Below are 22,689 nucleotides of genomic sequence, written 5' to 3'. Positions count from 1 at the left end.
AGCAGCGTTTGTTCTTTATTTCGGTGATGGCTTGTTTAACCAGACTTGCTCCAACCGCGCCGTTGTTAACAGCGCTGTTCTTATCTGGACTGTTACTGCACCATACACAGCAGGCATTGGAGGCTTCAGGGGGAGAGCGGGCAAGTACATCGGCCTGCTCTAGCGCAATGCTTTCCTCCCTCCTGCTGCCCATACTCTGTTCCGCAGCTGCTAGCATTCCCACGAACTGACCAACCGCAGCCCTTCATGCTATATGCGCCGTAGATAGCAGGCATGGGAAGTCGCCTAACGCCATCTGGTGTAGTTTGTAAAATGTGAGACGGCTGCCTTACTGTTTCCAACACTGCTTGGAGAACTGTCCATGAGGAGGGAGGTGAACTGTGCTTGCCATTTGCGTTGTGTGTAAAAGTAATACGGTGGACAAGAAACTTTTTTTTCTATTTATTCACTTTTGTAACAATGGCAGCACGCCGCACTGCGTGCCCCCATTACTACAAAAGTTGTTTGCCCACCATATTACTTTACACACAACGGAAATGGATCTCGTTATAGCGGATCTATTAAACTGGCATTCTCCCACTTGGAAACCTCTTTTAAATCGTTATCCACACACATCATGCAAATAGCATTGATTAATTGGCAGGTAGCACTTCAATTGCTGAGCACTTGCACACATAATTAAATGTACTTGTTAAGCCCATCCACTTGTGACACAACAAAGATAGGTTGCATGTGTACACGCCGTTGGTGCAACCCCCTGTTGCTTGGGTGTGTACCTCACTGCCCACCAAGTTCAAGCTTTACACCTGAACTTCCTGCTGGTAAGCGTCTGGTGATTTTCTTGTTTTTCATGGCTCATTTAGGAATCCCCTCCGCCCCCTGCGTGATAAAGGTGACAGCATAAATGTTTGGAAATGAAAGTGGTGCTATCACATACTTCACAAGTATTGCAACCAGGGCTTCAAGTGGAATGAAAGAACTTGGGAGGGTCTCTCCAAGGGACGTGGTCGATGTAGTTAAGGGCGTGGCTTAAAACAAATAGGCTCAAAGCCTGTGCTTTTTTGCTTTCCCTCACTTCATATGTCAGCAGGGCACCCGCTTCTCTGACGCTGCTCTTCATGTGCTATGTTACCAATGCTTGTTTGTTGAGCTTCATGCAGCACCATGTTTAACTAATGGCATTTTCTATTTATTTGTGCTAAAGCGACACACATCGCGTGCTTAGCTGATGCATTTCTTGCTTAATTTACTGTTTATTGTAGAACTACAATGTGCGTGACAGCAGTAAATCACCAGAGAGGAGCGGTGTGTCATCAGCACCTCGACAGCAGCACATCACCAGAGAGGAGCGGTGTGTCATCAGCGCCTCGACAGCAGCACATCACCAGAGAGGAGCGGTGTGTCATCAGCGCCTCGACAGCAGCACATCACCAGAGAGGAGCGGTGTTTCATCAGCGCCTCGACAGCAGTACATCACCAGAGAGGAGCGGTGTGTCATCAGCGCCTCGACAGCAGTACATCACCAGAGAGGAGTGGTGTGTCATCAGCGCCTCGACAGCAGCACATCACCAGAGAGGAGCGGTGTTTCATCAGCGCCTCGACAGCAGTACATCACCAGAGAGGAGCAGTGTGTCATCAGCGCCTCGACAGCAGTACATCACCAGAGAGGAGCGGTGTTTAATCAGCGCCTCTACAGCAGTACATCACCAGAGAGGAGCGGTGTGTCATCAGCGCCTCGACAGCAGTACATCACCAGAGAGGAGCGGTGTGTCATCAGCGCCTCGACAGCAGTACATCACCAGAGAGGAGCTGTGTTTAATCAGCGCCTCTACAGCAGTACATCACCAGAGAGGAGCGGTGTGTCATCAGCGCCTCGACAGCAGTACATCACCAGAGAGGAGTGGTGTGTCATCAGCGCCTCGACAGCAGCACATCACCAGAGAGGAGCGGTGTGTCATCAGCGCCTCGACAGCAGTACATCACCAGAGAGGAGCGGTGTTTAATCAGCGCCTCTACAGCAGTACATCACCAGAGAGGAGCGGTGTGTCATCAGCGCCTCGACAGCAGTACATCACCAGAGAGGAGCGGTGTGTCATCAGCGCCTCGACAGCAGTACATCACCAGAGAGGAGTGGTGTGTCATCAGCGCCTCGACAGCAGCACATCACCAGAGAGGAGCGGTGTGTCATCAGCGCCTCGACAGCAGTACATCACCAGAGAGGAGCGGTGTTTAATCAGCGCCTCTACAGCAGTACATCACCAGAGAGGAGCGGTGTGTCATCAGCGCCTCGACAGCAGTACATCACCAGAGAGGAGCGGTGTGTCATCAGCGCCTCGACAGCAGTACATCACCAGAGAGGAGTGGTGTGTCATCAGCGCCTCGACAGCAGCACATCACCAGAGAGGAGCGGTGTTTCATCAGCGCCTCGACAGCAGTACATCACCAGAGAGGAGCGGTGTGTCATCAGCACCTCGACAGCAGTACATCACCAGAGAGGAGCGGTGTTTAATCAGCGCCTCTACAGCAGTACATCACCAGAGAGGAGCGGTGTGTCATCAGCGCCTCGACAGCAGTACATCACCAGAGAGGAGCGGTGTGTCATCAGCGCCTCGACAGCAGTACATCACCAGAGAGGAGCGGTGTTTAATCAGCGCCTCTACAGCAGTACATCACCAGAGAGGAGCGGTGTGTCATCAGCGCCTCGACAGCAGTACATCACCAGAGAGGAGTGGTGTGTCATCAGCGCCTCGACAGCAGCACATCACCAGAGAGGAGCGGTGTGTCATCAGCGCCTCGACAGCAGTACATCACCAGAGAGGAGCGGTGTTTAATCAGCGCCTCTACAGCAGTACATCACCAGAGAGGAGCGGTGTGTCATCAGCGCCTCGACAGCAGTACGTCACCAGAGAGGAGCGGTGTGTCATCAGCGCCTCGACAGCAGTACATCACCAGAGAGGAGTGGTGTGTCATCAGCGCCTCGACAGCAGTACATCACCAGAGAGGAGCGGTGTGTCATCAGCGCCTCGACAGCAGTACATCACCAGAGAGGAGCGGTGTTTAATCAGCGCCTCTACAGCAGTACATCACCAGAGAGGAGCGGTGTGTCATCAGCGCCTCGACAGCAGTACATCACCAGAGAGGAGCGGTGTGTCATCAGCGCCTCGACAGCAGTACATTACCAGAGAGGAGCGGTGTTTAATCAGCGCCTCTACAGCAGTACATCACCAGAGAGGAGCGGTGTTTCATCAGCGCCTCGACAGCAGCACATCACCAGAGAGGAGCGGTGTTTCATCAGCGCCTCGACAGCAGTACATCACCAGAGAGGAGCGGTGTGTCATCAGCGCCTCGACAGCAGTACATCACCAGAGAGGAGCGGTGTTTCATCAGCGCCTCGACAGCAGTACATCACCAGAGAGGAGCGGTGTTTCATCAGCGCCTCGACAGCAGTACATCACCAGAGAGGAGCGGTGTGTCATCAGCGCCTCGACAGCAGTACATCACCAGAGAGGAGCGGTGTGTCATCAGCGCCTCGACAGCAGTACATCACCAGAGAGGAGCGGTGTTTCATCAGCGCCTCGACAGCAGCACATCAACAGAGAGGAGCGGTGTTTCATCAGCGCCTCGACAGCAGCACATCACCAGAGAGGAGCGGTGTGTCATCAGCGCCTCGACAGCAGTACATCACCAGAGAGGAGCGGTGTTTCATCAGCGCCTCGACAGCAGCACATCACCAGAGAGGAGCGGTGTGTCATCAGCGCCTCGACAGCAGTACATCACCAGAGAGGAGCGGTGTTTCATCAGCGCCTCGGGCAGAGTAGAGAATGCCAAAGTGCAGCAGCAGCACATTGGTCCAAACATTACACACTGGAATGTAGTGACAGCTGAACAGCCAATAAAAATCCCACGCTCTTAAACGAAATGGTCAAATTGTTTTGAGTAAGCGACTGGAAAATTTTGAAATGGGTTATGTGTCTAGCAATCTAGTGCCAATCGATTACCTACTTGCACGCTTTGTGTTATCCTGGGGAAACTAGTTTACTCTGTCTCCCTCTACTTTAGCTATCGCAACAATGATCCTAGTGCACAACCAGCATGAGAGCCGACTAGTTTGAGGTTAGCTCGATCTTGTCTGTCACGACATGTTTATCTCTGAGGATGCGTGTAGATTTAACACCTTTATTTTTGCAGGAAAGTCGATCAATAGCTGATGCTGGTGTAGAGCAGGTTAGTGCATTTAATAAGCACCAAAGAGTCCTGTAAGGCTGCGGAGTCTGACTCCCCTTTGTGCTCTGCATAAATCTCGAGCTCGAATCTCACTTTAGTAATTTAGCCTGTCTTGTGCCCTTGTAATTCGGAATTCTTGTATCTTCCTGTGCTCAGTTATTGAGGATGTCGCTGTCTGTGTGAATAATTTCCCACAGTCCAAACATTTCACCATCTCTCTCTTTTAAAATGTAGTGACAGCTGAACAGCCAATAAAAACCTCACGCTCTTAAACTAAATGCTCAGCTATTTTCACCTAGTTATCTGAGCTGCTGTGGGATGCTGCAGAGGCCAAGCGGCATGAACAGCTCGTGAGCCTGGGAACCCCCCCTGCCCCCTGCCTGTCCAGGCTCGGGCCTCTCCAAAGCTCCTCTCTATTTGAGTTTATTTGGTATACTTTTGTTTATATAGCGCTTGGAATATATCTCTGCCCAAGCAGTCTGGAGCTGCAAACATTGGCCAAGGTACCTTGGCAGTTTCACTTAAATGGTTTGTGTATCTGCTTTATATAGCGCCAATGTGTCGTAGTCCAGGTGCTTTGGAAAGCACATAGCCCTGTGGAAATTTCGGCTGACCAGATTCAGGCGCTTTCTACAGTGCCAACATAGCAGCTGAAACTAATAGGTGCCAATTAGCACTTGTGAGAGGGTTTCATTGTCAAATGTCACTTAGTTGTGCTATGTTATGCCTTATATTAGCCTGGCTTTTTAACCATTGCACAGCGCCTTGATGGTCTCTGGGTCCTTGTTTGCGCTGTATAAAACCTAGATAAGAAATAAGGGATTGATTAAGGAGGTGCGTCCCTTGCAGCCAGCGTTGCTCTTTTAGTCGCAGTATGTATTCATATGTTAGTGCTAAAGGCCAAGGAATCCGAGTCTGTGAAATGACATTTCGTGTGTCACGATAGACTGAGCAGAAATCGAAGGGCTTGTTTGATTAACTCTAGCGCTACGAGGCCATTCCAGTGATAGAATATGTATAACAGCCACAATAAGTCAGTACGTTGGGTGTTGAAAATGTTTTTCCTAAATCATATTTCTGGGTACGTTCTTTAAGTGCTGGTTTTACGTATTGCTGCGGGACTGCAGAGGCGTATCTCTTAGTGTGCAGCAGGTGCAGTGGCACCGGCACCCACAGTTGTGAAGGGCACCCCAACCCAGTTATGGATATTTTTGCCACCCATCAGGGGGTAGCAGGGACCGTTACCCTTACTGCCATCAGGGCCCGTGGCACTCTTGCTCGGCCATTGCAGACCCGGGGGCATCAACGTGATTTATGTTAAATGAGAAGAGAAATCGGTGGGGGGTGGTGGGGAGGGCTGCCTTGACAAATAACTAACCAGTGTTTAAAAAAAAACCACAAAAAAATACAAAAACAAGAGGTGACAGATGGAAGACAGATTATTAGATCGAGAGAAGCATGTTTCTGCTGTAAACCAGGAGGGTGAAATACTCTTCCAAGTTAGTGGAGAAAGGCAATCAAAAACTATTTTTTGGAGTGGTCGTTCATGTTTCATAGTATTATTCAGTTTTTGAATTGTTCTGTAGACATAACCTCAGCAAAATAAAACAAGCATTTGCAATGCAATAGGTCTCGCATTTGCAAAAGTTTGAGCTATTGGCATTGTAAATGACAAACCTTTTATCTATGTGTTGGTTTTGAAAACAGATAAATAAAAGGCATTGTCATTTACAATGCCAATAGCTTAAACTCTTGCAAATGCGAGACCTATTGCATTGCAAATGCTTGTTTATTTTGAGAATGCGTCCCAGGACGCAAGAAATTTACATCGCCTATAAATAAAGCTCGGCGTTCCTGGCGTTCGTGACGGGCGAGCGGCAGAGAAGTAACAGGACTCTGTCTTTTCCTTCTTGTTCCGAGAAGAAAAATACAGTGTCCACTTCTGCTCTGCCGCTTCAGCTGCCCTCCCCCCCACTCTTTCCTTCTTCCCTCTCTTTCTGTCTAGCAGTTCTTCTCTAACTAAAAACTATGACTTCAAGATGGGGTTCTCACTCGCTTTCCTCTTCTTTCTTTTATTTGCTCCCCTGTGAAATGGATCCAAAAAAGAAAATCATTTTTGCTGGAACTGTCGTATTTTAATCCCAAAGTCCAGCATCTGGAATAAAAGGTTAAAAATAGGAAAAAATAACTAAATAAAGTAAGACAGGGTGGTAGGAGACTGGCCAGATTGATTTTATTCACACCCAAACACATTAGCGCCACTTTTACAAAGTTTGCCAGTGAAGCGCTTGTTTTCTTGTCTTTGTTTTCCCAGGGCTTGCAACTAGTGCACCAATCCTGGAGGAACTGCAAAGTGTGGATTGGAAAACAAAATGTGTACTGCGGCTCTGCGTCCAGGGATGTAGTCTTTTTACCATACTGCTTACGTTTTGTAAGGATATCAGCAACGGACATTGAAATGGGACCATTCAGGGCCCTGTAGTCATGTCCTTAACTTTTCAGGCAAAAGCACTCACTGATTTCTGCATTGTGCGTGTAAAAGCGTTAAGGTGACCATGTTGTTCCTGCTTACATTTCACATGGGTTGCTAAATTTTGCATTCCCTATGAGTGTTTGCTTTTTCCAGGATGTTGTTACTGTTTTTTTTGAAGGCCGCATATTGCTCGTGTCTAGTGCGACATTTAAATTGAGCCGCATCCAGGTGTTTATAGCCGTCAGCAATTGGGTTGTAGTTGAAGGCAGTGTGAGTTTCTCAGTGGGGCAGTATGGTGTTCAGTGGGGGAGAGGATGTGGCACTATGGCCAGAGCTGCTGAATTTGGAACTGGAGAACCAGGTTCAGCCTTAATAACCAGTCCACCAGACGACTCTACTGAGAGAGCACAATCCCACGCTAGACCTTAGAAGGCTTCGCAAGACCTTAGAAGCGCTGGTGTCTTAGCACCAGCAGGTGGACCCTAGCAGTGGCAAGTGTAGGTTAACCTTCAAGGTTTGTCCACCACAATCCATACTGAGTTCACCTCCAGTCTTGTGGGCAGGCCTATGAAGCAGCACACCCTAGAACAACAGTGACTCTGTCACTGAGGTCACAGGACCCTTGAGAAGGGCGCTGACTGGGTGGAGGCATTATGTTTTCAAGTATATTAAGGTTTTTAAAGCGCTTGCTGCCTCCTTCCTGGCCTCAAGCAATTTTCGGCAACAATAAAAATGTCATGATGACTCTGGTGTTTAATGTTCTTCCTAGAGAGAGATCGGAGTTTTGTCTTGTTGAAGTTTTGACTCATGGAAAGGTAGCTCAGAGGGTTAATGTGCCTGCTGCAAAGAACATGTACCATGCAGATCACAAAGTGCACATAATGTAAATAGGTCAGTGGGCTACTGCTTTTGTCAGAAAGATCCTTTTGTTACTTGCAGTTTATAAGTTGAAATCCTAACATAGAACAGTGAGCTATTAACTTTCATCTAAGAACTGCATACAAACTGTAGGGTATAAATTAGAGCGTTATGTTTTTTCCCCCAGTCTTTGATTATCCTAAAGTTGCAAAAAGTGTTCTTTTGGTCAGAAATCAATCTGGTTATTAAAGAGAACCCCCAACCATGGTATTACGTTTTAAATTCTGAGTTTATGTTTCTCCAAAACAATCACTATTAACCTATATGGCCTACTAGTATGGTTGTCATGTGACTCCTAAACCTTGTAGTCCTTAATCTTATGAAACATTTTCTATACAGTGATTTACACACATATTGATGGTCTCTGAATAATGTGTGTGATGTAAAGTGCTCTGACACCCTACACTGGTATGTGTGGCGCTGTAAATCAAATTAAATGCATCTGAGAGAGTGTGGTTATGGAGACTTGAGGGTCACTGTTAAGGGGTGGTAGTGAGGGAATCCATGGCAGAGGTGGTCATTGGGGGGCAATAACAAATATTAATGCACAGGGCACCACCAGTGCTAAGACCGGCCCTGCCCTTGAGGCCAGTCTGCCTCACCCATTGGCCTTGTTTCAGCAGTAGTAGCTGTAACTCACCAGGGGTCGGCGATGCAGGATTTCCACGCACACCAAACTAAGTTCACAATCTTCACAGTCTCTCTGCTTCATTCACAAGCACTTTTAACATGTGCTGCTTGCTGTGGGGCCACTGAAATTATATATACAGCAAAGGAGGACAAAATTATGCCACAGTGTTGACTAAATTCTGCATTAAAAAAAATGCTGCACAGTTATGCAGTATATTTTCTGATATTTTATTATTTTGACATGTGTACACATGCTAACAGTCTCTGGAAAGATTTTGCCTCATTAGTACCAGTGTAACATACAAATGCAACAGTGAGAAAGGTGACCAGCCAACCTTTGCAATAAGCCATCCACTCCGCAGCAAAACAAGTCACATTTTTAAGTAACTTTTGATACGTTTGAGCTACAAACAATTTATTAGTTTAAATGGTCAGATCATGCTGCAGATCTTGCATTAGGAGGCAAATATGGCAGAGCCATTATTATATAGAAAACATTTGCAAACTAGGATATTTTGCCATTCATGTTTGAACTGCTGTTGTGGATAAAGGGAGAAGTGCTGATGACAAACTTCATGGCTCGGCGACACATGGCTTGGGCTTCCACATTTTATCGTATTTGGGACACTCTATGATTAGAAGCATATCCCACTTTGTGAATGTGTTTTAATGTCAAAAACTGATTATAACCTTAAATAATCATGTGTATCCATTGGTTGATTAAACTGGGCAGTGACATGCCAAACAAATACTAAAAATTGGGATGTTTGCGCATTCTGTCCCACACCTCCGGCTCCGCCCACTGATCCAATCCTTGGGTTATTCCCGCCCTCCGATTCTCTGCCCACAGTTCCCCTACATTTCTCCCCCCACTTCGACCACTGCTCCAGCCAAGCACGCCTCACTGCACTAGCGCTCCACCCCATACACCGCCCTGTCCCCTTTTACAGCGCTCATGCGCAACACAGGGGTGAGTGCCATGCTGCTGCTGTGGGGCGAGATGCTGTGGTGGCCACTGGCACTTTCGCGGAGAGGGTGGTACAGGGGCTTCGTGTATGGGAGAGTGCGGTGTGTGCAGTGGGTTCCTGTATGGACGAGACATGGCTCTATTGCATGCGGAATTGCAGATGCACTATAGGGGGAAAGGGTGGTGTATGCAGTGGGGCACCTGTATGGACAAGGCAGGGCTGGAGTACTTTATAGGGGATAGGGGGTGTATGGAGTGGAGCACCTGTATACATACACAAGGCAGGGCTGTATTGCGTAGGAGTGCTATATAGGGGACAGGGCGGTGTATGGAGTGGAGCGCATCTGTATACACAAGGCAGGGCTGTATTGCGCAGCAGTGCTATATAGGGGACAGGGCGGTGTATGGAGTGGAGCGCATCTGTATACACAAGGCAGGGCTGTATTGCGCATGAGTGCTATATAGGGGACAGGGCGGTGTATGGAGTGGAGCGCATCTGTATACACAAGGCAGGGCTGTATTGCGCATGAGTGCTATATAGGGGACAGGGCGGTGTATGGAGTGGAGCGCATCTGTATACACAAGGCAGGGCTGTATTGCGTAGGAGTGCTATATAGGGGACAGGGCGGTGTATGGAGTGGAGCGCGTCTGTATACACAAGGCAGGGCTGTATTGCGTAGGAGTGCTATATAGGGGACAGGGCGGTGTATGGAGTGGAGCGCATCTGTATACACAAGGCAGGGCTGTATTGCGCATGAGTGCTATATAGGGGACAGGGCGGTGTATGGGGTGGAGCGCGTCTGTATACACAAGGCAGGGCTGTATTGCGCAGGAGTGCTATATAGGGGACAGGGCGGTGTATGGAGTGGAGCGCATCTGTATACACAAGGCAGGGCTGTATTGCGCATGAGTGCTATATAGGGGACAGGGCGGTGTATGGAGTGGAGCGCATCTGTATACACAAGGCAGGGCTGTATTGCACAGCAGTGCTATATAGGGGACAGGGCGGTGTATGGAGTGGAGCGCATCTGTATACACAAGGCAGGGCTGTATTGCGCATGAGTGCTATATAGGGGACAGGGCGGTGTATGGAGTGGAGCGCATCTGTATACACAAGGCAGGGCTGTATTGCGTAGGAGTGCTATATAGGGGACAGGGCGGTGTATGGAGTGGAGCGCGTCTGTATACACAAGGCAGGGCTGTATTGCGTAGGAGTGCTATATAGGGGACAGGGCGGTGTATGGAGTGGAGCGCATCTGTATACACAAGGCAGGGCTGTATTGCGCATGAGTGCTATATAGGGGACAGGGCGGTGTATGGGGTGGAGCACGTCTGTATACACAAGGCAGGGCTGTATTGCGCAGGAGTGCTATATAGGGGACAGGGCGGTGTATGGAGTGGAGCGCATCTGTATACACAAGGCAGGGCTGTATTGCACAGGAGTGCTATATAGGGGACAGGGCGGTGTATGGAGTGGAGCGCGTCTGTATACACAAGGCAGGGCTGTATTGCGCAGGAGTGCTATATAGGGGACAGGGCGGTGTATGGAGTGGAGCGCATCTGTATACACAAGGCAGGGCTGTATTGCGCATGAGTTCTATATAGGGGACAGGGCGGTGTATGGGGTGGAGCGCGTCTGTATACACAAGGCAGGGCTGTATTGCGTAGGAGTGCTATATAGGGGACAGGGCGGTGTATGGAGTGGAGCGCGTCTGTATACACAAGGCAGGGCTGTATTGCGTAGGAGTGCTATATAGGGGACAGGGCGGTGTATGGAGTGGAGCGCGTCTGTATACACAAGGCAGGGCTGTATTGCGCAGCAGTGCTATATAGGGGACAGGGCGGTGTATGGAGTGGAGCGCATCTGTATACACAAGGCAGGGCTGTATTGCGCATGAGTGCTATATAGGGGACAGGGCGGTGTATGGGGTGGAGCGCATCTGTATACACAAGGCAGGGCTGTATTGCGCAGCAGTGCTATATAGGGGACAGGGCGGTGTATGGAGTGGAGCGCATCTGTATACACAAGGCAGGGCTGTATTGCGCATGAGTGCTATATAGGGGACAGGGCGGTGTATGGAGTGGAGCGCATCTGTATACACAAGGCAGGGCTGTATTGCGCAGCAGTGCTATATAGGGGACAGGGCGGTGTATGGAGTGGAGCGCATCTGTATACACAAGGCAGGGCTGTATTGCGCATGAGTGCTATATAGGGGACAGGGCGGTGTATGGAGTGGAGCGCATCTGTATACACAAGGCAGGGCTGTATTGCGTAGGAGTGCTATATAGGGGACAGGGCGGTGTATGGAGTGGAGCGCGTCTGTATACACAAGGCAGGGCTGTATTGCGTAGGAGTGCTATATAGGGGACAGGGCGGTGTATGGAGTGGAGCGCATCTGTATACACAAGGCAGGGCTGTATTGCGCATGAGTGCTATATAGGGGACAGGGCGGTGTATGGGGTGGAGCGCGTCTGTATACACAAGGCAGGGCTGTATTGCGCAGGAGTGCTATATAGGGGACAGGGCGGTGTATGGAGTGGACTGTGGAGCACTGCACACGGGTCTGCTATGAGGGGCATGAACAAGGATACAGCTGCAGCACCCAAGGTAGGACGCCCATCCTTACCTCATACGTACGTACCCACTACCCGCCCTGTAGTTTGGTGAGCTGAGTCAGTGTCAGTCTTAGAAAGTTACACGGGCGAAAGAAGCTCGGAGGTAGAAACTAAACCTATTTTGGTTGTACAAAGAGCATGTTCGGTTTGTTAATAACAGTCAGCTCGTGAAATTTCTAAGGTACTGTACACTTTTGTCTTTGCCGGCGCCGCTGGGCAGGTTGTCCAACGCCTACTCTGGCGCAGAGGCGATGAATCTCGGCTCTGTACTACTAGTACTGGCTGATCCAATCGATGCCTGCACAGGCTGCTTGCCCTCAATGTCGTCGTCGGTCGGGTCGGGCCGGGCAGCCGCTGACTTGAACGAGGATGATGACTCGTCGTGGTGAGCTGCGGTGGTTATGCTGGGGCGTGGCGTGGGCCATGTGAAAAAGATCTGCGCACGCTGCAGCGCGCCCAGTAACTCGCACAGGCGCTACCCACCATCGGAACCCAAATCCAGCCCTCTGAGGCTGAGGCCGCCCAAATAAATCATTGTGTGCGTTCCGCGGCCGGAAACTAAAGTGGCAACACTCTCTGTAACACTCAACAGCACTTCACTGTGAAGTGAACCAAGGGCCACGGCCCGCGGCTGCCTGCCATGATCACATTTATGAATCTTCTCTTGGATTTGGGCTCAGCCTCAGGGCATGCTAAGGGTTTAAGAAGTCTCACACAGCCACAACCACTCCCTGTTAACCACCGTGACTCACAGTGAACACGCTGTGGCCCTGATAATTGAGTGCCGGTGCTAAGCACTGGAAAGCCCCGGCACAAATTAAGCTTTAACTGCAAGTATGGAAATAAAGCACCTATCCCTTCAGGTATATGGACGCCTTTTACACATGCCTTTAACTCGGACGCGCTTACCTGCCCGGGAGCTGGTGACGTCACGGACGAGCGATTTGAAGCGCTCCATCACTCGGACAGGGATCAGCATGTTCACAAGGATATAGTTGTAACCTAAAAAACATTGTAGCTGATAGACGGGAGTGACCCAGTCCTGCAGGCTCGCGGTCCCCCCTCCGTCCGCCCTTACGTTGTTGGTGAACACCACCGCCTGGAAGGAAGCATCGAGGGGCCTTTCACTCACCCCAAGCAGGGAGGACGCCGGGGCCACGGAGAGGTCCGGGACCCCGCTCAGCTCCACCAGCAAGTCGAACTCGTCGGGCACGGACACCTTCAGCCCCTCGATGTAGCTGCCGGACCTCTGGGCGACGGAGGAGAACCTGTGATCCTGGGCACGGACCTCCTTCAGGATGGGCCCCACCGCCGCCAGCACCCCGCTCAGGGCCCGGGAGTTGTCCTCCCTGCGGATCACGACTTCTTCCTCCAGGAAGGTCTTCAGAGCCCCGGGGTCCAGGGGGCCCCATCCGTGCAGCGCGCTCATGTCCAGGAGAGGCAGGGGTGTCAGAGGCGCCTCGTCTCAGCACCTGCAGGTGTGGCCGAGGGAGCTCAGGCGCCCCCTTATATAGCGACTCCCCACACTTTCACTTTCATTTCCGGGAGGGAGACTCCGAATGAACAGAAGTGACGCCGCGGCTGGGCCCACGCCTGAGGCTGGTGAGGCCTCTTCCACCAGAGGTGCAGCTGCAGGATGGGCGCGGGAGCCACCGCTGCCAGGGTGTCGTATTGCTTCTGTGGGACGTTTGCTTTGTTTTAGCGCACCTAGGAGTGACATTCTGCTGACGAATGTGTGACAATGAGTGACTCTTTCTCGCCAGTAAACTCAGGCAATGAAGTCCCAATAAAAAGCAAAATATCACAAATTCCCACCTTTAGTACAATGAGAAGCTCTAACTCAGGGGTGCTCACAAACTTTCTGTCGGGGCCAAAATTACAGTGTGGTTAGTGGCCGAGGGCCGCACTGGTAGGGGTGGGGGCGGGATCAGTGGGGGGGCGGAGCTAGAGTAAAAAAAAAAAAACCTTTCAAAACATCTGTCTCCCTCTCTCTCTGTCTCCCTCCCTCTCTGTCCCCCTCCCCCTCTCTCCCTCTCCCTCCCTCTTTCCCTCTCCTTCCCTCTCCGTCTCCCTCCGTCCTCCGTCTCCCTCCGTCCTCCGTCTCCCTCTCTCTCTCCCTCTCTCTCTCCGTCTCCCTCTCTCTCTGTATCCCTCTCTCTCTGTCTCCCTCCCTCTCTGTCCCCCTCCCCCTCTCTCCCTCTCTCTCTCCCTCTCCTTCCCTCTCCGTCCTCCGTCTCCCTCCGTCCTCCGTCTCCCTCCCTCTCCGTCTCCCTCTCTCTCTCCCTCTCTCTCTCCCCGTCTCCCTCTCTCTCTCTGTCTCCCTCTCTCTCTCCCTCCCTCTCCGTCTCCCTCTCCCTCTCCGTCTGTCTCTTTGCCTCTGTCTGTCTCTGCCTCTATCTGTCTGTCCCTGCCTATCTGTCTCTGTCTGTCCCTGTGTCTGTTAGTCTCTATCTCTATCTGTCTGTCTGTTTCTGTCTCTCCCTACTGCCCTCTGTCACCCTCTGTCCCCTTACCCGACTCTCACACCCTGCTGTTCTCTTGTCATTCTTTGTCACCTCTCCCCCCCGCCTCTCCCCCCCTTTGCTTTTGTGGCAGCTGAGGCAGCTTCCCTTCCCGGGCACACACACAGCCGCACCCGAGTACTTCACAGGTCTTTAAGAGACCATTTGCATGATAACGAGGCTTTGTTGTATTTCACCTCTTAGCGCCCCAGCAGCTCCACTCGGACTATCGCTTGGATCCCCGGGCCCCCACAGAGCAGAGTCTGTGTTTGCTGACACTGTTAAAAAAAAAAAACACCGGTACGATGTCTGCAAGGTCCGCGGGCCGCCAAGAAAGGCTTGCCGGGCCGCTGGCGGCCCGCGGGCCGTACTATGAGTACCCCTGCTCTAACCTGACCAGATGGTCCATTCTAACATCATTAACAGCCACCGGAAGTAGCCCAGCATCAGAAACAGCCAGCCCGACCCAGTGTTCAAACCCTACACTATTCCAGCAGCTCTACCCCTGCTCAAGGCACTCTGACCCTGTACATCCCTCAGAGTCAGCCCACCCAGTTTAAAGCCGTCCTAGACACATTCACCAGAACCCCTGGGTCCCCGTCAAGTCCATTCTAGCCCGATCAACCCCAACCGAACCAGCCTGGTCCTGTCCAGTCCCCATCCCAACCTGCACATGCCAGCTCTGTGCCATAAATATTCCCACAGCCCGGCCAGTCCAAGGCATTCCAGCCGCATGTGAATCCACCAGTACCAGCCAATAGGGTTGTGAACTGGGTGTTCTTTTATTGGCTTGACCAGTGTAATAATGTCTGTTAGACCTGGCACCATTGGCGTGGGTCCCCCTTCCATTTTTCGCTCTTGTCTCCTCTGTTTTTGCTGGTATTAGATGCTCTGGGCGCTGTCCCACTGCCATTCAGTGCCTCAGCGCGAATGCTCCCTGTGTAAAGATGACATGTGAATTGGTACATCCATGATTGGCTTATTCAGTTTACCTGTTAGTCCCTAGTAGCGTGGCCTCTGTGTGCCCAGGGCTGGTAACCCAAATGCTGCTGGCGGGCCTGCAGCACTGGTTTGTGCCACCCACATAAGCAGCTTGTAAAGTGTGTCTCAGACCTGCCACTGCAGAGTCTGTGTGCAGTCCAGAACTGCCATCTTGGTTGTGAAGTGCACCCACTTCCCAGCCCCTGAACCTTCCCTTGGCATCATGTGAGTCACACCTATGCGAGGGTGCATTGTATGTGTAAGGTAGGACATGCTCTGATGTGTGTAGCATGTCCTGGTAGTGAATTACACCCAATTTCGTTTTTCACTACTGTAAGGCCACCTGTTCTCCATAGGCCAGAATGGGCAGTTTGACTATTACATTCTATAGTCCTAGTCCTAACTGACCCAAGGAACATGGTAGAAAAACAAATTTAGTATGCCTGAGCTCAAAATATTAAAATATATCTTTTAGTAAAGTTTATTTTTATATTCTGTGTATGAAAATACCACTTTTTATAAAGTAGGTATTTTCTTGCCTGAGCCTTCCAGTGTGCTGTGCTGTTATGTGTATTGGCTGTCTGGTTTTGGAGGGACAGGGCAGGCTGAGTCAGACCTGGGTTGAATAGAGAGATCTGCATTTGGAGTTTGGGGAGGGGTAGCTCCTGGACCTGAATAGGGCTGTGCTTGGCAAGGTGAATACTGGCTCCACCTCCCAGTGTGCGTCTGATGGCAGAGCCCCTCTTTCTGAAAGGAAGGATGCAGCCTGGTAAACAAAGTGCTCCAGGACTGGGCAGAACTGGTTCTGGCGGGGTTCAGTGACTTGTAGCTTTTGAGAACAAAGACTTTTGGGGTATAAATATCTGTGCTGAAACCCCTACAATTTGTATTGCTCCTGGACAACAAGAAGAACCTTTGTCCCTGTAACTGAAGGAATCTGCAGGAGGTGACTGTCCTTGTGCTTGTGCTGTTTCTTGGACTGGCCTGCAGTAGTTGTCACTGGACTTGGAAGAAGAGGGAAAAGGACTTTGAAGAGAACTTTTATTTCAGCTTGCTAAAGCAATCACCCAAGGGCTAGAAGAGAGCTAGCCTCCTGCTCGAGTCTCAGGCACATCAGACTCCACCACCAGCCTCCTGATTCCTCCCAGCGAGGATTTCTATCTGCAGGTGAGGCTCCTGTGAGTTCCAGGGCCTCTAGTTCTACTACGGAGAAGAGTGCTAAAAATCGTTGCTAACGCCCATTTGCGAGCCGCCACAGCTGAAGAGCATACGAAAAATCATCGCGCTGCTGCCGCCGAGCGCTCACAAACCAAGGATCATCACATTGCACGCTTGTAGGCCATAAAGTGCTCGCTAACACCCAAAAATCATCGCATCGAACGTTTGCGGGCTTTCGAGTGCTCACTAACCAAGGATCGTCGCATTGAGATCATGACATCACGACATCGCAGTGCGGGCGCCGTGCGTCCGCCATTTTTATCACCTCACACCCGGAACGTCGCTCCCTCGCGGAGCGCCATTTCTTCTCATCGCAACAAGGTCGCACACGCAACAGGTTCGGCGCATCATCCTCCCTTGCGGCAAGGATTTCAACGCATCACCGGCTTAGCGTGAAGAAGTTTGTCGCTTTGTCCCGCACACATCTGCAGATCGGCGCATTATCCTCCCTTGCGGCAAGGATTCAACGCATCGCTGGTCTTGTGTGAGGTAAATCATCGCTACAGCTCGTTTGCGAAATTTTGGTTGTTTTGCTACAGAATCCAGGTACTGCACAAGATGGCGGCGTGCAGTAGCTCCTCCACGGAGTTCCGCCGTGCCGCTTTTCAAACTTACGGATCCCGGGGGTCTGGTCGCCCCGGTGCCTCACCTTTGGCTGTGGGAAGTATCCGGCTGTCTGGGGGCACTTTCTTGAGGCAGAGGAGCCCAGTGTGGGCCGTCCTAATGCTTGCTGAATATCCCGGATTGATCGGCAACAAGATGGCGGGTCCGTTACTGCCGGTACGGTGCTGCACGGACAACTGGTGTGTGTGGTCAGAGATAGCTTTGCGGGAGCTGCGGCGACTGTCCTGGTGCTGCCTTGATCCAGGCAAAGCAGAGCGGAGCGATCAGTGATAACCCCGCTGGGACTGAGTGACGTCGACGCTGTCTGGAGCTGCTGTGAGACGACGGACACAGGGTGTAGGAGAGTGGCATCGACTGCATAGTTGCCCCCAACATTTTGCTGATGTTTTGACTGTTATGTGACTCTAGCCAGGCTATGGCCCTGCTATCCAGGACCCCAGCCTATCTGCTTCCTCTCTAAACTGATGTGAGTACCCTAGGTACAAACCAATTGGATACTGAGGACACCCTATTAGCCCCTTGTAGATGGTACCCTAGGTACCCAGGGCATGGGTCCCTCAGAGGCCTACCAGGGATGCAGCACTTATTGTGCCACCCTGGGACAGCCATACAAACTGACACCACCAGACCACTACTGTAGTCTGGGTAAGGTGGTGCTTGCACCCCTTACAGGGATACAGGTACCCTGTATCCCACCCCATTACAACACATATACTCTCATAGGTCACCCCTATAGCAGGCCTTGGTAATCCTACAAGGCAGGGTGCTGAGGTATGTGTGAGGTGGGACCCCTACCTGAGTAGGGCCCCTCTGCAACCTTCATTAAAACCAGTGCGAGGTTGTTTGTAGTGCAGCCATTCCATATACTCTTAACCGCATTATAAGTCTATCGCGATAACACGATAACTTGAGAATGGCTACACAGAACCATATTGTGTTTGGTGTCAAACATGTAGGAATCATACTCCCAGTCCAGCCATGGGCATGAGGGCACGATTCCCCCTGCTAGAGGGGCGATATGGAAAAAGCGGCAGAATTTAGACACCAATTTAAAAGTGCACAGTTAATACAAAATGGATGCTACCCGCCACCCACACGACTCTGGCTGCCTGTTGCTGGGAAAAATCCCAGCCTCGACAGCTGGACAATAGGGATCCTGTTGCAGGGAGGTGCTCCCACCTCCCCAGAGAGACTATGTGGATTGGAACTGGGTGGGTGCACCATAGGATGCCTTTCAAAGTTGCACGTAGGCTGCTACAGTGCCTACATTCTGCATACACCGCCTGGAACCGGTTCAGGGGCATCCTGCTCCAAGCCCAGGCAGGAAACACACAAAGGGGAGAGGGTGTAGCCACCCTTTCCCGCCTGAACTCTCATTGGTGGGCTCTGATTTAGCCACCCCCCTCTACCTCTGGATAAAGGTTGGTGCAGGGTCCCCAGAGCCTCAGATTAATCTTGGACTTCACAGACTTGACCTTCGACGAGCTGCTGCCCAGCTGACTGAAGAAATCTCCCTTGGGGTAAAGGAGTTATCCAGTATTAGGGGTGTCTTTCATAGATTCACATGCCTGAATCATTCCCCGTCGTCGAGACGGGAGCCTCCGGTACATAGAAATGTCCCCTTAGTAGCCTATCTTTGTCCTTATGCAAAAAGGACCAAACTCTTAGAGCCAGCCAATCAGCTGTCACCTCCCTCTAGAACCTTCCTGACAGGAGGCTCAGTCCCTCAGATTTTCTACCGCACGTTGTGCTAGGGAGTCTCCAGCCTGAGTACTCCTCAGGATTTCTTTCAAACCAGATTGTTCACTTTTTAAAGTGACTTATTTCTTCAAGGCCCGTCTCTCTGGTCCAGTAGGCTTATCAAACAGTTCCTAAAAGGACTATATAGGTCCTTCCCAAGACCTAGACGGGTCCCACCGACGTGGCACCTCAATTTGGTCCTTAACCAACTCATGAGGCACCCTTTTGAGCCCATTCATCGAGCTTCCATCAAGTACATTTCATGGAAAACGGCTCTGCTGCTCGCTCTAACATCTGCCAGGAGAGTCAGCGAGCTTCAAGCTCTCTCCATTCAGGAACCCTTCATGCAGTTCAAACAGGACAGGGTAGTGCTGAGGACAAATCCCAAATCCATACCGAAAGTACCTTCAGACTTTCACCTCAATGAACCGGTGGTTCTCCGTTCCTTCTTTGCAAACCCTACCACGGCAGCAGAAAGGACGCTCCACTCTCTGGACCTCAAAAGGTGTCTAAAGTTTTACATAGACAAAACAAAGAGCTTCAGAAAGTCGTCTCAGCTATTTGTGGCCTACAGTAGGCCAAGGATGGGTATGCCTCTAACGAAACAGAGCATCTCACGGTGGATCTCCTCAGCGATAGCATTCTGCCATGACGGGGCCGGTCGGCCTTTGAGAGACGGGGTGAAAGCGCATTCCACCAGAGCGATGTCCACATCAGCAGCACTGTTAGCTGGAGTGCCGATTTTGGACATATGTAGAGCGGCGACGTGGAAGTCACCACACACCTTCTCCAGACACTACTGCCTGGAAGCTGAGCTTACGAAGGATGCGGCAGTGGGCCAGGCGGTGCTTCGCCATCTATTCCAGTGAGGTGAGCCTTCCAACATCCCGCCATCCTGGTATGCACATCTCTTGCTGCTATGATGTATTGATGTATGCCAATGTTTCAAACTCGCATGGTAATATGTGTATTATCTAAAATGACTATATGGCATAATTACATCGGAAATGTGCATAATGTATTGCTGACTACTCTGATTCAGGCATGTGAATCTATGAAAGACACCCCTAATACTGGATAAGAAACGCGTTACTTACCTGTAACAGCAGTTATCCAGTATTGGTGTCTTTCATAGATTCACATGCAACCCTCCCGCCTCCCCTGGAAGGACTCACGTCTCTCTCTATCTATGTTACGCCTACCTAGCTTAGTGCGTACGAAAATCTGAGGGACTGAGGCTCCTGTCAGGAAGGTTCTAGAGGGAGGTGACAGCTGATTGGCTGGCTCTAAGAGTTTGGTCCTTTTTGCATAAGGACAAAGATAGGCTACTAAGGGGAGGCCCTTAGGCGTGTTTTTCTCTATGTATGTCTATAGGACATTACTTTTCTATGTACCGGAGGCTCCCGTCTCGACGACGGGGAATGATTCAGGCATGTGAATCTATGAAAGACACCAATACTGGATAACTGCTGTTACAGGTAAGTAACGCGTTTCTTATCCCCCTGCTTGGCAGGCACCTGAAACACTGCAAGTGAACCAGTTGGAACTTCGCTGCTCCTACGGACTTCAACGACTCCTAGTGACCTTGAGGTGGGTTTTCTAAGCATCCCAGAGGCCAGTGAGTGTGCACAGCAAGACTGAGCACCGTGGACCCCGTGGGTGCCGTGATCCCCAATACCCCAGGACACCGGCCACCTTTTGCACAGCACACGACCCCAACGAGTGGGGAAGTCGTGCTTTGGCCCATTATTGAGCCAACCTCTCAGCAACATCCGTGCCAAAAATCAGCACCCTAGCCCACTCCGGCGGCCCATGGGCACCCTTTTACGCATGCCAAATTGCTGCCTCCCGCGGTCCCTTGTCTCTCGACTGGTGGGCCCTAGCATAGGTCAATCTCTACTTCTAAGAGTTCCCCGGGTTGCACCAGGCTTGCTCTACAGTCTCCTTGCTGGAGACCTCCCTCAGACCTCGTGGGTCTGTACCAGTAGCTGTTTTTGTTTCTTGCATGGGTTGCGGTTGCCAAGGCTTAGTGGATCCAATCCGGACACTAACACCGCAGCGACCCACATCCTGCGTGGGACAGTCGCCCTCCTGAAGCTGGCCTTTCTTGAAGCCTCCCGGAGCCCGTGGCTGCTGATCCAATCTACTCACCTTCCACCTGGAAGCACCCGACACTGAAGGGCTCTTTCTCCTGAGCTCCCTGGTCACTGTGCCGTGACCCAGACTCTGTCCCCTCTGCTTTCAGGTTCTTCTCTTCAAGATCTACAACTCCATTCTTCATGACATCATCGACGCTTTTGGCTAGCAGCAGTTTTGTACATTTTCCCATTGAAAATCAGCCCGCGACCCGACATCGAAAACGACCTATGCACCCGGCTTCCCTGGGGCAGGTAACAGTGGTACCTCCGTACTCTCGTGGGTGTGAGCTCTTCAAAAGCTTAACTCTAAACTGTTGAACTTAAACTCCTGCTAGAAGTGTTTTTAATCTTTTAAAGTTGAACCGCGACATTCTCCATAGGCTTTAATAGAGATCTCGATAGCAGCTTATACCACTGCACGCGTCTCCCGTGGCCCCCCTTCCTCACTACCTTGGGTGGTTTCTTAAGGGGCCAGCGACCCTCAACGCCCTAGGCATCGACTGTAGAATTGTCGTGGTTCTTATACCACTTTTTAAATATATGGTTTGGTCCCCCCCTGGGGCCCTATGATTCCAGTGCTATTTATTGTATCTATAAATGCTTGTTTGAATTGTAACTTTACCTCTAACCTCATAAAGAGACTTGTGGGATTCTGTTTAGAATAAATACATATATTTTATATATATACCTGTGTGGACTTCTCTTTCATTTGGTCATTCAAGAGGTTATCTATGGTAAAACAATAAGCTTAACACTCCTTCAAGACTTAGCCTGAAGGCTGCTCTCCATAGCTACCACTAGGATAGCTTTCTTTAAAGGTTGTCTTTAACCTATCACCTTAAGAGTCGAATTGGACTGGTGCAAGGTGTCCCCTATAACTAGAGGACAGCATATGACAGGCCAACTTCTCACACTGGGCATTGCGGGAGCAGCTGGGAGAGGCTGATTAGTGCCCTTCTGGTGGCTGTGCTGGCCGGGTGCTGCCGGTCTGAGAACGGCTTCCGCTGGAGTGTAGCGGCGCCCGGACCGCAGCTGGAGAAACAGAGGGCACCGGTAGGTGCGGGTCATTCTTGCCTGCAGGGGAGAGGATGCGGGAGACCGCTGAGACTTGGCTGATTGTGTTGCGGCTACACCCTTACACGGCCGGGTTGAGTGTGGCGGAAGAGAGCGTCAGGCCCTGGCTAAATAACCAGAGTGCTAGAGACACATGTGCAGACACAGCACGTAGGATTCCAAGACCAGAGAGCAAGGTCAGTGTGCATGTTGCCTGGTGGGCCCCCGGGCTGCCTGGGACTGAAGTCTAAGGCGGATGGGCTCAACGGGCAGCTGGGGGAGCGTTTCCCTCGTGGCACAGGTTCTGTGAGTGGCAAGCAGCTCCGGACCTTGCGGTGTGCGAGCTCTTTATTTTTTACTGGGGCATATACTCTACAGGTGGTTGGGATCAGGAGCATTATCAGGAACGGTCCGTCCCACCTCAGGCTAGCAATGGCAGCTTATCAGATCAACGCCTGGCTGTGCCTGACCCCAAGATGGCGGCCCAACACGCTGCCGAGGATCTCCTAATTGAAGAGGAAGCTGCATTAAAGTGCCTCTGCAGCATCTAGCTCCGCAGTGCAGCATGAGGGAAGTAAAGGAGGGGATTGTGGCCATCCCCATAGG

General features: G+C 51.1%; 1 protein-coding gene across 4 annotated transcripts in view; it reads right to left on the bottom strand.

The window, feature by feature from the left end:
• The window catches only part of LOC146863644 (protein mab-21-like 3), a 240,614-nt gene extending 227,102 nt beyond the window's left edge, over positions 1-13,512 (bottom strand). For 3 of the 4 annotated variants that reach the window (XM_085627728.1, XM_085627727.1, XM_085627726.1), the window contains exon 1: positions 12,738-13,391. In XM_085627728.1, the coding sequence (XP_085483854.1) occupies positions 12,738-13,257 (520 nt within the window). In that variant the 5' untranslated portion in view covers positions 13,258-13,391. Of the gene's footprint in view, positions 1-12,737 lie in introns of all 4 variants that reach the window. The other variant, XM_085627725.1, reaches the window with a different exon arrangement.
• Positions 13,513-22,689: the final 9,177 nt, after the last annotated feature.

The sequence above is a fragment of the Triturus cristatus genome, chromosome 2_1 (genome assembly GCF_964204655.1).
Source record: "Triturus cristatus chromosome 2_1, aTriCri1.1, whole genome shotgun sequence".
In the NCBI taxonomy this organism is placed as follows: domain Eukaryota; kingdom Metazoa; phylum Chordata; class Amphibia; order Caudata; family Salamandridae; genus Triturus; species Triturus cristatus.
This window is presented reverse-complemented; position numbering and strand designations above follow the sequence as displayed.